At 57.2% G+C, this 13,516-nt stretch overlaps 1 protein-coding gene across 1 annotated transcript in view; it reads right to left on the bottom strand.

Annotated features, from left to right (window-relative positions):
• The window catches only part of LOC143973851 (atrial natriuretic peptide receptor 1-like), a 157,559-nt gene that overhangs the window by 42,929 nt on the left and 101,114 nt on the right, over positions 1-13,516 (bottom strand). The window contains exon 8 of the mRNA XM_077474711.1: positions 4,240-4,360. Within this exon, the coding sequence (XP_077330837.1) occupies positions 4,240-4,360 (121 nt within the window). The remainder of the gene's footprint in view (positions 1-4,239; positions 4,361-13,516) is intronic.

Raw genomic sequence — 13,516 nt, 5'->3', positions numbered from 1 at the left:
AGGGCAGCAGTCAAGTATAATATTCTTTCTATATTTGGAAGAAAGAATATTATACGTGTACAAGCCTATTACCGTACCACTGATACCAGTCCTGAAAAGAACCTTTGTGGAACTAATAGTAACAGCAAGTCTTTAAAATTATCCTCACTGCCTGACACACTGCTTCCTGCCTGTCCCTATACAAATTGGCAAAAAAGAGTAGGCTGGAACGATTAGCTGGAACAGCTCTTTTGTGGACCTGATAGTAACAGCTAATGATGATGATGATGATGATGATGAAGAAAGACTAATCTGGCTGAGCTGTCCCTAAAATAGCAGCATACAGCGCTCTGTCCCTTTATCTAAACTGACAAAAGAAACTCAGGCTGCTGACCTAACACCTATACCAGTCCTGAAAAGAACTTTTGTGTACCAAATAGCTAGCGTTTTCTCTGTCCCTACTCCACACAGGATCCTTTCCCTACAGTGACAGAAGAAAGAATGTAAAATGGCCACCGGATCGGGTGTATTTATAGGTTAGGGGGAATGTCCAAGTGTCCATGAGCTGTCATGTCTCAATTGGTTGTCCTGTAACACATGATAAACGTGTCACGAAAGGTTAAAGTTCTTGTATACATTAAACACGTAAGTCCGCCGGGGCGAACGACGGAAAAAGGCGTTCGAACCCGCGGACGGCGAAAGTCGGAAATTCGCCGCGAAACGACCGCCGGGCGAACCGTTCGGCCATCACTAGAGACGAGGCCAGGAAACCAAGACATATCCAGAGAAGAGGCCAAGAAACCAAGACACAACAAGAGACGAGGCCAGGAAACCAAGACACAACCAGAGAAGAGGACAGGAAACCAAGACACAACCAGAGAAGAGGACAGGAAACCAAAACGCAACCAGAGATGAGGCCAAGAAACCAAGACGCAACAAGAGACGAGGCCAGGAAACCAAGACACAACCAGAGAAGAGGCCAAGAAACCAAGACACAACAAGAGACGAGGCCAGGAAACCAAGACACAACCAGAGAAGAGGACAGGAAACCAAGACACAACCAGAGAAGAGGACAGGAAACCAAAACGCAACCAGAAATGAGGCCAAGAAACCAAGACGCAACCAGAAAAGAGGTCAAGAAACCAAGACACAACCAGAGACGAGGCCAGGAAACAATACAGAACCAGAGAAGAGGACAGGAAACCAAGACATATCCTGAGAAGAGGGCAAGAAACCAAAACGCAACCAGAGATGAGGCCAAGAAACCAAGACGCAACCAGAGAAGAGGCCAAGAAACCAAGATGCAACCAGAGAAGAAACCAAGACGTAACCAGAGAAGAGGTCAAGAAACCAAGACACAACCAGAGACGAGGCCAGGAAACAAGACAGAACCAGAAAATAGGCCAGAAACCAAGACAAAACCAGAGAAGACAGAAGGTTTGAGATGAACTTGGGGTGGAGAGTACAATGCTTCTGTATTTTGTGAAATTGGCAAGCCGGGAGGGTCAGCAAATATTCAAGTAACAGACAGAAACAGGACAATAGAAGACGAGAGGAGAACTCCAGGAAGTGGCCCCAGGCGAGGTATGGAGAATGGTTGCGGGTAAGAGGCAGAGAAACCAAGGCAGAACCAGAGAAGACAGGAAAAACAGAATGGATAAAGCGGCTCGAGAGGAACTTGAGGTGGATATACAATTTGTCTGCTTTTTTGTGAGCTCTACATGCCAAGCAGGCAAGAAGGTAGCCAAGCAATGGACAGAAACAGGACAGCAGAGAATGGATGGAGAGCTCTATGAAGTGCCTGGGAGAAGGAATGGGGAATGGTTGATGGTAGGACGCCAAGAAACCAAGACGGAACCAGAGAAGATAAAACGGGGAAAGAAGGCGTGAGATGGATATACAATGCTGTTGCTTTTCGTGAGCTTGGCGAGGTGAGAAGATATCCAAGCACTGGACAGAACAAGAGAAGACACAGTACAAGAGATGAAGAATGGAGAAGTCCAGTAGCCAGAAGGAAGTGGAGTGGTTGAAAGTAAGAGGCCGAGAAACCAAGACAGAACCAGAGCAGACAGAAAGACAGAAATGAACTTGGGGTGAATAATACAATGTCAAGTGAGGATCATCAATTAAACAAATGTTAGAGAGGACACAAGGGGAAATCGGGGTTTAGTCTGAATACGTTTGAGAATGACCCTAAGAGGTAAGCGTGAATTGGTTGAAGCCGTTTATTATAAAGCAGATGATATGCAGACATGGAAATACGAAGATATTCTGTTCATTGAGACAGAATACAGGTGAAGGTCGCTAGCAGGGCGGCACTTTGCCGGCAGTTTGCCGGCGCTGCCCCATTGTTTTCAATGGGCAGGGGACCTTTAGGGGCTGCAAAGATGCAACTTTTTTTACCGTCCTGCAAGCTCACCACTCCAGTGTGAACGCCCTCAGGCATTCACACTGGAGAGACAGGACAGGCTCTTTATAAGCTTTATTTTTAGCGCTGTAGTGCCTGTAAAGCGCCTCAGTGTGAAAGTAGCCTTAAAGGTAAAGGTCTAGCCCTGGATGTAAAGGTCTAACCCTGAAGATAAGGGTCTAACCCTGAAGATAAGGGTCTAACCCTGAAGGTAAGGGTCTAACCCTGAAGGTGAAGGTCTAACCCTGAAGGTGAGGGTATAACCCTGAAGGTGCCGGTCTAACTCTGAAGGTGAAGGCCTAACCCTGAAGGTGAAGGTCTAACCCTGAAGGTGAAGGTCTAACTCTGAAGGTGAAGGTCTAACCCTGAAGGTGAAGGTCTAACTCTGAAGGTGAAGGTCTAACCCTGAAGATAAGGGTCTAACCCTGAAGGTAAGGGTCTAACCCTAAAGGTGAAGGTCTAACCCTGAAGGTGAGGGTATAACCCTGAAGGTGAAGGTCTAACTCTGAAGGTGAGGGTCTAACTCTGAAGGTGAAGGCCTAACCCTGAAGGTGAAGGTCTAACCCTGAAGGTGAAGGTCTAACTCTGAAAGTGAAGGTCTAACCCTGAAGGTAAGGGTCTAACCCTGAAGGTGAAGGTCTAACCCTGAAGGTGAAGGTCTAACTCTGAAGGTGAAGGCCTAACCCTGAAGGTGAAGGTCTAACCCTGAAGGTGAAGGTCTAACTCTGAAGGTGAAGGCCTAACCCTGAAGGTGAAGGTCTAACCCTGAAGGTGAGGGTATAACCCTGAACGTGAAGGTCTAACTCTGAAGGTGAAGGTCTAACTCTGAAGGTGAAGGTCTAACTCTGAAGGTGAAGGTCTAACCCTGAAGGTGAAGGTCTAACTCTGAAGGTGAAGGTCTAACCCTGAAGGTGAAGGTCTAACCCTGAAGGTGAGGGTATAACCCTGAACGTGAAGGTCTAACTCTGAAGGTGAAGGTCTAACTCTGAAGGTGAAGGTCTAACCCTGAAGGTGAAGGTCTAACTCTGAAGGTGAAGGTCTAACTCTGAAGGTGAAGGTCTAACCCTGAAGGTGAAGGCCTAACCCTGAAGGTGAAGGTCTAACCCTGAAGGTGAAGGCCTAACCCTGAAGGTGAAGGTCTAACCCTGAAGGTGAAGGTCTAACTCTGAAGGTGAAGGTCTAACTCTGAAGGTGAAGGTCTAACCCTGAAGGTGAAGGCTTAACCCTGAAGGTGAAGGTCTAACCCTGAAGGTGAAGGCCTAACCCTGAAGGTGAAGGTCTACAAATGATTCTAGGAGAGTAAAGTTGATAAGTAGTAGACAATCTCTGCAGGCTGGAAGATGGTGGGTGAAGCCAGCAGTGACTTCAAAGATCACAATCTAAATTTTACTCTTAAGGCCATTCCGTTCTCGTACGTTTCTAAAGAACCTGAACAGTTCCTCGTATCCCGGCTCACCCTGTCTGGTAAAACTCAAACCAAAGGTGACCAGACATCAAAAGTATCCCAAACCTATAACCAGCACGACATGTATTCTGAATATACAGCCCATAGGTTCCCTGGTTTCAGCCCCGCCCACTTTCTGATCCCACCCTAGCCTTGTCTACACATTGCATGGGGAGAGAGGCTAGAAGAACTATAAAAAGCCTGCTGAATATGGGTGTGGTATATAAAATTCAGCTCATAGCACACTGAGGGGCTTCCTAACTTGAGCAATTCTGAGCCCAAAGAAGGCCCCTGATTGGTTAACACACACAGCTTTCTACATTGAGCAATGGGGGGGTCAACTGCCACACCCAAGACCCTTCGTATTGATGGTATGGGGGGGGGGGGGGTTTGCGCCTGAGGAGATTACCAAAGACAGGGTGAGTTTGCTGCCGGCTCGGCGCAGGTTCTTCTCCATGTTGCTGGTCTGGATGTCCTCCCAGCGCACTTTCCACAGCTCGGCCGCCAGCTCCTTCTCCAGCCGCAGCTTCCTGGGAGGGACAGACAGGGACAGACAGGGGGCGCCGGTCAATGCGAAGCCACTGCTGGAAGCGGCTGGACAGAGTATCATTTCATTTCATTGCCTTCAAATATTACCAATGCTGAGATAGAATAGTGACCTGCTTCCATCAATCATGGTGACCACAGATTGCCAGATATGTCGCTGACAATGACCGGTGGGGAGATTTCTTCAAAGCTGCAAACCTGGCGTGTCGCTGACCCCAGTGTGTGCACTCACTATCTTTACCCCAGGGACGGGCCGGTCCCTGACCCCACTGCGTGTGTGTACTATCTTCACCCCAGGGACGGGCCGGTCCCTGACCCCACTGCGTGTGTGTACTATCTTCACCCCAGGGACGGGCCGGTCCCTGACCCCACTGCGTGTGTGTACTATCTTCACCCCAGGGACGGGCCGGTCCCTGACCCCACTGCGTGTGTGTACTATCTTCACCCCAGGGACCGGCCCGTCACTGACACCACTGCGTGTGTGTACTATCTTCACCCCAGGGACCGGCCGGTCCCTGACCCCACTGCGTGTGTGTACTATCTTCACCCCAGGGACCGGCCCGTCACTGACCCCACTGCGTGTGTGTACTATCTTCCCCCCAGGGACGGGCCGGTCCCTGACCCCACTGCGTGTGTGTACTATCTTCACCCCAGGGACGGGCCGGTCCCTGACCCCACTGCGTGTGTGTACTATCTTCACCCCAGGGACGGGCCGGTCCCTGACCCCACTGCGTGTGTGTACTATCTTCACCCCAGGGACGGGCCGGTCCCTGACCCCACTGCGTGTGTGTACTATCTTCACCCCAGGGACCGGCCCGTCACTGACACCACTGCGTGTGTGTACTATCTTCACCCCAGGGACGGGCCGGTCCCTGACCCCACTGCGTGTGTGTACTATCTTCACCCCAGGGACGGGCCGGTCCCTGACCCCACTGCGTGTGTGTACTATCTTCACCCCAGGGACCGGCCCGTCACTGACACCACTGCGTGTGTGTACTATCTTCACCCCAGGGACGGGCCGGTCCCTGACCCCACTGCGTGTGTGTACTATCTTCACCCCAGGGACCGGCCCGTCACTGACCGCACTGCGTGTGTTTACTATCTTCACCCCAGGGACGGGCCGGTCCCTGACCCCACTGCGTGTGTGTACTATCTTCACCCCAGGGACCAGCCCGTCACTGACCGCACTGCGTGTGTTTACTATCTTCACCCCAGGGACCGGCCCGTCACTGACCCCACTGCGTGTGTGCTCCACCTTCACCCCAGGGACCGGCCCATCCCTGACCCCGGTGTGTGTACTATCTTCACCCCAGGGACCGGCCCGCCACTGACCGCAGTGCGTGTGTAGTACTATCTTCACCCCAGGGACCGGCCCGTCACTGACCGCACTGCGTGTGTTTACTATCTTCACCCCAGGGACCGGCCCGTCACTGACCGCAGTGCGTGTGTTTACTATCTTCACCCCAGGGACCGGCCCGTCCCTGACACCACTGCGTGTTTGTACTATCTTCACCCCAGTGACGGGCCGGTCCCTGACCCCACTGCGTGTGTGTACTATCTTCACCCCAGGGACGGGCCGGTCCCTGACCCCACTGCGTGTGTGTACTATCTTCACCCCAGGGACCGGCCCGTCACTGACACCACTGCGTGTGTGTACTATCTTCACCCCAGGGACCTGCCCGCCACTGACCGCAGTGCGTGTGTGTACTATCTTCACCCCAGGGACCGGCCCGTCACTGACCGCAGTGCGTGTGTTTACTATCTTCACCCCAGGGACCGGCCCGTCACTGACCCCACTGCGTGTGTGTACTATCTTCACCCCAGGGACCGGCCCATCACTGACCCCACTGCGTGTGTGCTCCACCTTCACCCCAGGGACCGGCCCATCCCTGACCCCGGTGTGTGTACTATCTTCACCCCAGGGACCAGCCCGTCACTGACCCCACTGCGTGTGTGTACTATCTTCACCCTAGGGACCAGCCCGTCACTGACCCCACTGCGTGTGTGCTCCACCTTCACCCCAGGGACCGGCCCATCCCTGACCCCGGTGTGTGTACTATCTTCACCCCAGGGACCGGCCCGCCACTGACCGCAGTGCGTGTGTGTACTATCTTCACCCCAGGGACCAGCCCGTCACTGACCCCACTGCGTGTGTGTACTATCTTCACCCCCGGGACCGGCCAGTCCCTGACCCCACTGCGTGTGTGTACTATCTTCACCCCAAGGACCGACCCGCCACTGACCCCAGTGTGTGCGCTCACTATCTTCACCCCAGGGACGGGCCGGTCCCTGACCCCACTGCGTGTGTGTACTATCTTCACCCCAGGGACGGGCCGGTCCCTGACCCCACTGCGTGTGTGTACTATCTTCACCGAAGGGACGGGCCGGTCCCTGACCCCACTGCGTGTGTGTACTATCTTCATCCCAGGGACTGGCCCGTCCCTGACACCACTGCGTGTGTGTACTATCTTCACCCCAAGGACCGGCCCGCCACTGACCCCACTGCGTGTGTGTACTATCTTCACCCCAGGGACCGGCCCGCCACTGACCCCACTGCGTGTGTGTACTATCTTCATCCCAGGGACTGGCCCGTCACTGATCCCACTGCGTGTGTGTACTATCTTCATCCCAGGGACCGGCCCGTCCCTGACACCACTGCGTGTGTGTACTATCTTCACCCCAGGGACCGGCCCGTCACTGATCCCACTGCGTGTGTGTTCTATCTTCACCCCAGGGACCGGCCCGCCACTGACCCCACTGCGTGTGTGTACTATCTTCACCCCAGGGACCGGCCCGCCACTGACCCCACTGTGTGTGTGTACTATCTTCACCCCAGGGACCGGCCCGTCACTGACCCCACTGCGTGCGTGTACTATCTTCACCTCAGGGACCGGCCCGTCACTGACCCCACTGCGTGTTTGTACTATCTTCACCCCAGGGACCGGCCCGCCACTGACCCCACTGCGTGTGTGTACTATCTTCACCCCAGGGACCAGCCCATCACTGACCCCACTGCGTGTGTGTACTATCTTCACCCCAGGGACCAGCCCGCCACTGATCCCACTGCGTGTGTGTACTATCTTCACCCCAGGGACCGGTCCGCCACTGACCGCAGTGCGTGTGTGTACTATCTTCACCCCAGGGACCAGCCCGTCACTGACCCCACTGCGTGTGTGTACTATCTTCACCCCCGGGACCGGCCAGTCCCTGACCCCACTGCGTGTGTGTACTATCTTCACCCCAAGGACCGACCCGCCACTGACCCCAGTGTGTGCGCTCACTATCTTCACCCCAGGGACAGGCCGGTCCCTGACCCCACTGCGTGTGTGTACTATCTTCACCCCAGGGACGGGCCGGTCCCTGACCCCACTGCGTGTGTGTACTATCTTCACCGAAGGGACGGGCCGGTCCCTGACCCCACTGCGTGTGTGTACTATCTTCATCCCAGGGACTGGCCCATCCCTGACACCACTGCGTGTGTGTACTATCTTCACCCCAAGGACCGGCCCGTCACTGACCCCACTGCGTGCGTGTACTATCTTCACCCCAGGGACGGGCCGGTCCCTGACCCCACTGCGTGTGTGTACTATCTTCACCTCAGGGACCGGCCCGTCACTGACCCCACTGCGTGTTTGTACTATCTTCACCCCAGGGACCGGCCCGCCACTGACCCCACTGCGTGTGTGTACTATCTTCACCCCAGGGACCAGCCCGTCACTGACCCCACTGCGTGTGTGTACTATCTTCACCCCAGGGACCAGCCCGCCACTGATCCCACTGCGTGTGTGTACTATCTTCACCCCAGGGACCGGTCCGCCACTGACCGCAGTGCGTGTGTGTACTATCTTCACCCCCGGGACCGGCCAGTCCCTGACCCCACTGCGTGTGTGTACTATCTTCACCCCAAGGACCGACCCGCCACTGACCCCAGTGTGTGCGCTCACTATCTTCACCCCAGGGACAGGCCGGTCCCTGACCCCACTGCGTGTGTGTACTATCTTCACCCCAGGGACGGGCCGGTCCCTGACCCCACTGCGTGTGTGTTCTATCTTCACCCCAGGGACCGGCCCGCCACTGACCCCACTGCGTGTGTGTACTATCTTCACCCCAGGGACCGGCCCGCCACTGACCCCACTGTGTGTGTGTACTATCTTCACCCCAGGGACCGGCCCGTCACTGACCCCACTGCGTGCGTGTACTATCTTCACCCCAGGGACGGGCCGGTCCCTGACCCCACTGCGTGTGTGTACTATCTTCACCTCAGGGACCGGCCCGTCACTGACCCCACTGCGTGTTTGTACTATCTTCACCCCAGGGACCGGCCCGCCACTGACCCCACTGCGTGTGTGTACTATCTTCACCCCAGGGACCAGCCCGTCACTGACCCCACTGCGTGTGTGTACTATCTTCACCCCAGGGACCAGCCCGCCACTGATCCCACTGCGTGTGTGTACTATCTTCACCCCAGGGACCGGTCCGCCACTGACCGCAGTGCGTGTGTGTACTATCTTCACCCCAGGGACCAGCCCGTCACTGACCCCACTGCGTGTGTGTACTATCTTCATCCCAGGGACCGGCCAGTCCCTGACCCCACTGCGTGTGTGTACTATCTTCACCCCAAGGACCGACCCGCCACTGACCCCAGTGTGTGCGCTCACTATCTTCACCCCAGGGACGGGCCGGTCCCTGACCCCACTGCGTGTGTGTACTATCTTCACCCCAGGGACGGGCCGGTCCCTGACCCCACTGCGTGTGTGTACTATCTTCACCCCAGGGACGGGCCGGTCCCTGACCCCACTGCGTGTGTGTACTATCTTCATCCCAGGGACTGGCCCGTCCCTGACACCACTGCGTGTGTGTACTATCTTCACCCCAAGGACCGGCCCGCCACTGACCCCACTGCGTGTGTGTACTATCTTCACCCCAGGGACCGGCCCGCCACTGACCCCACTGCGTGTGTGTACTATCTTCATCCCAGGGACTGGCCCGTCACTGATCCCACTGCGTGTGTGTACTATCTTCATCCCAGGGACCGGCCCGTCCCTGACACCACTGCGTGTGTGTACTATCTTCACCCCAGGGACCGGCCCGTCACTGATCCCACTGTGTGTGTGTTCTATCTTCACCCCAGGGACTGGCCCGCCACTGACCTCACTGCGTGTGTGTACTATCTTCACCCCAGGGACCGGCCCGCCACTGACCGCAGTGCGTGTGTGTACTATCTTCACCCCAGGGACCGGCCCGTCACTGACCCCACTGCGTGTGTGTACTATCTTCACCTAAGGGACCGGCCCGTCACTGACCCCACTGCGTGTTTGTACTATCTTCACCCCAGGGACCGGCCCGCCACTGACCCCACTGCGTGTGTGTACTATCTTCACCCCAGGGACCAGCCCGTCACTGACCCCACTGCGTGTGTGTACTATCTTCACCCCAGGGACCAGCCCGCCACTGACCCCACTGCGTGTGTGTACTATCTTCACCCCAGGGACCAGCCCGTCACTGACCGCAGTGCGTGTGTGTACTATCTTCACCCCAGGGACCGGCCCGTCACTGACCCCACTGCGTGTTTGTACTATCTTCACCCCAGGGACCGGCCCGCCACTGACCCCACTGCGTGTGTGTACTATCTTCACCCCAGGGACCAGCCCGTCACTGACCCCACTGCGTGTGTGTACTATCTTCACCCCAGGGACCAGCCCGCCACTGATCTCACTGCGTGTGTGTACTATCTTCACCCCAGGGACCAGCCCGCCACTGATCCCACTGCGTGTGTGTACTATCTTCACCCCAGGGACCAGCCCGCCACTGATCCCACTGCGTGTGTGTACTATCTTCACCCCAGGGACCGGCCCGCCACTGACCGCAGTGCGTGTGTGTACTATCTTCACCCCAGGGACCAGCCCGTCACTGACCCCACTGCGTGTGTGTACTATCTTCACCCCAGGGACCAGCCCGTCACTGACCCCACTGCGTGTGTGTACTATCTTCACCCCAGGGACCAGCCCGCCACTGATCCCACTGCGTGTGTGTACTATCTTCACCCCAGGGACCGGCCCGCCACTGACCGCAGTGCGTGTGTGTACTATCTTCACCCCAAGGACCAGCCCGTCACTGACCCCACTGCGTGTGTGTACTATCTTCACCCCAGGGACCGGCCAGTCCCTGACCCCACTGCGTGTGTGTACTATCTTCACCCCAAGGACCGACCCGCCACTGACCCCAGTGTGTGCGCTCACTATCTTCACCCCAGGGACGGGCCGGTCCCTGACCCCACTGCGTGTGTGTACTATCTTCACCCCAGGGACGGGCCGGTCCCTGACCCCACTGCGTGTGTGTACTATCTTCACCCCAGGGACGGGCCGGTCCCTGACCCCACTGCGTGTGTGTACTATCTTCATCCCAGGGACTGGCCCGTCCCTGACACCACTGCGTGTGTGTACTATCTTCACCCCAAGGACCGGCCCGCCACTGACCCCACTGCGTGTGTGTACTATCTTCACCCCAGGGACCGGCCCGCCACTGACCCCACTGCGTGTGTGTACTATCTTCATCCCAGGGACTGGCCCGTCACTGATCCCACTGCGTGTGTGTACTATCTTCATCCCAGGGACCGGCCCGTCCCTGACACCACTGCGTGTGTGTACTATCTTCACCCCAGGGACCGGCCCGCCACTGACCCCACTGCGTGTGTGTACTATCTTCACCCCAGGGACCGGCCCGCCACTGACCCCACTGCGTGTGTGTACTATCTTCATCCCAGGGACTGGCCCGTCACTGATCCCACTGCGTGTGTGTACTATCTTCATCCCAGGGACCGGCCCGTCCCTGACACCACTGCGTGTGTGTACTATCTTCACCCCAGGGACCGGCCCGTCACTGATCCCACTGCGTGTGTGTTCTATCTTCACCCCAGGGACCGGCCCGCCACTGACCCCACTGCGTGTGTGTACTATCTTCACCCCAGGGACCGGCCCGCCACTGACCGCAGTGCGTGTGTGTACTATCTTCACCCCAGGGACCGGCCCGTCACTGACCCCACTGCGTGTGTGTACTATCTTCACCTCAGGGACCGGCCCGCCACTGATCCCACTGCGTGTGTGTACTATCTTCATCCCAGGGACCGGCCCGTCCCTGACACCACTGTGTGTGTGTACTATCTTCATCCCAGGGACCGGCCCGTCACTGATCCCACTGCGTGTGTGTACTATCTTCACCCCAGGGACCGGCCCGCCACTGACCGCAGTGCGTGTGTGTACTATCTTCACCCCAGGGACCGGCCCGTCACTGACCCCACTGCGTGTGTGTACTATCTTCACCTCAGGGACCGGCCCGCCACTGATCCCACTGCGTGTGTGTACTATCTTCATCCCAGGGACCGGCCCGTCCCTGACACCACTGTGTGTGTGTACTATCTTCATCCCAGGGACCGGCCCGTCACTGATCCCACTGCGTGTGTGTTCTATGTTCACCCCAGGGACCGGCCCGCCAGTGACCCCACTGCGTGTGTGTACTATCTTCACCCCAGGGACCGGCCCGCCACTGACCCCACTGCGTGTTTGTACTATCTTCACCCCAGGGACCGGCCCCTCACTGACCCAAGTGCTTGTGTGCTCCACCTTCACCCCAGGGACCGGCCCCTCACTGACCCCAGTGCGTGTGCTCGCTATCTTCCCCCCAGGGACCGGCCGCTCGCAGGTACAGGCTAACAAGCTGACTTCCCTGTGTGATAATGAACGTCTCCGACTGCCAGGAGCCGCCATCACCCGCAGGGAGGTCAGCAACAGCCCCACCGCGTCCCCAAATCAGGAGCAGCGCTGGAGATCATTGGCCTATTAATGGCAACCTAATAGCTACAAACGCATCCTTCACTTTAAGGAAAAGATGTTCGTCTTCTAACAGGATGGTGAGAGCGGCCCTCAGCGATCAATTATCACCCCATTCATGTACACAGGGCTGCCCCCCGGGGGGTGGGGGGGGTAATTACCCTTTGTGGACCCCGCAGTCAGTGCCAGTCCTAAGTCGGATGATTGCTCCAGAACAGCGGCCGGGGCCCCCACTGGCGCTAATTAAGGTCTGAGATCTGCGGGAGAGCGCCAAGACTTTAGTCGCACTCGGAAGTCTCCTTTAATCTCCTCGCTGAAGTCAAGCCGATGCGGCTCTCATGGTAACAAGAATCAGGTCTGCCCAATGACTGCGCCCCCCCTCCCCCTCCTCCACCGACCGGAGAATCGCCTGCTTCAATTACCAGCTACAAGGCTGAGGTGGGGAAGGGGGGACCCCAGGAGAAGAGTTGGGGAGGGGTAGGAGAAGAGTACGGGAGGGGGAAGAAGAGTACGGGGGCAGGAAAAGAGTACGGGAGGGGGGAGAAGAGTGGGGGGGTGCAGGAAAGGAGTACGGGAGGGGGAAGAAGAGTACGGGGGGCAGGAAAAGAGTATGGGAGGGGGGAGAAGAGTATAGGGGGGCAGGAAAAGAGTACGGGAGGGGGGAGAAGAGTACGGGGGGGGGTGCAGGAAAGGAGTACGGGGGGTGCAGGAAAGGAGTACGGGAGGGGGAAGAAGAGTACGGGGGGCAGAAGAGTACGGGAGGGGGGAGAAGAGTACAGGGGGGCAGGACAGGAGTACGGGAGGGGGGAGAAGAGTACGGGGGGGCCGGATAAGAGTACGGGAGGGGGGAGAACAGTTTGAGGGGGGGACCCCAGGAGAAGAGTACGGGGGGGGGAAGAAGAGTATGGGGGGGTAGGAAAGGAGTACGGGAGGGGGGAGAAGAGTACGGGGGGCCGGAGAGGAGTACGGGAGGGGGGAGAACAGTACGAGGGGGGACCCCAGGAGAAGAGTACGGGAAGGGAGAGAAAAGTACGGGGGGACCCCAGGAGAAGAGTACGGGGGAGCAGGAGAAGAGTACAGGAGGGGGGAGAAGAATATGAGGGGGGGCAGGAGAGGAGTATGAGAGGGGGACCCCAGGAGAAGAGTGCGGGAAGGGAGAGAAGAGTACAGGGGTGGGACCCCAGGAGAAGAGTACAGGGGGGGCAGAAGAGTACGGGAGGGGGGAGAAGAGTACAGGGGGGGCAGGACAGGAGTACGGGAGGGGGGAGAACAGTACGAAGGGGGGACCCAGGAGAAGAGTACAGGGGGGAAGAA

Source organism: Lithobates pipiens, unplaced genomic scaffold (assembly GCF_037356315.1).
Source record: "Lithobates pipiens isolate NorthernLeopardFrog02 unplaced genomic scaffold, aLitPip1_a1.2 Scaffold_124, whole genome shotgun sequence".
NCBI lineage: Eukaryota > Metazoa > Chordata > Amphibia > Anura > Ranidae > Lithobates > Lithobates pipiens.
Note: the sequence above shows the minus strand (reverse complement) of the source record. Positions and strands in the feature narration are given on the sequence as shown.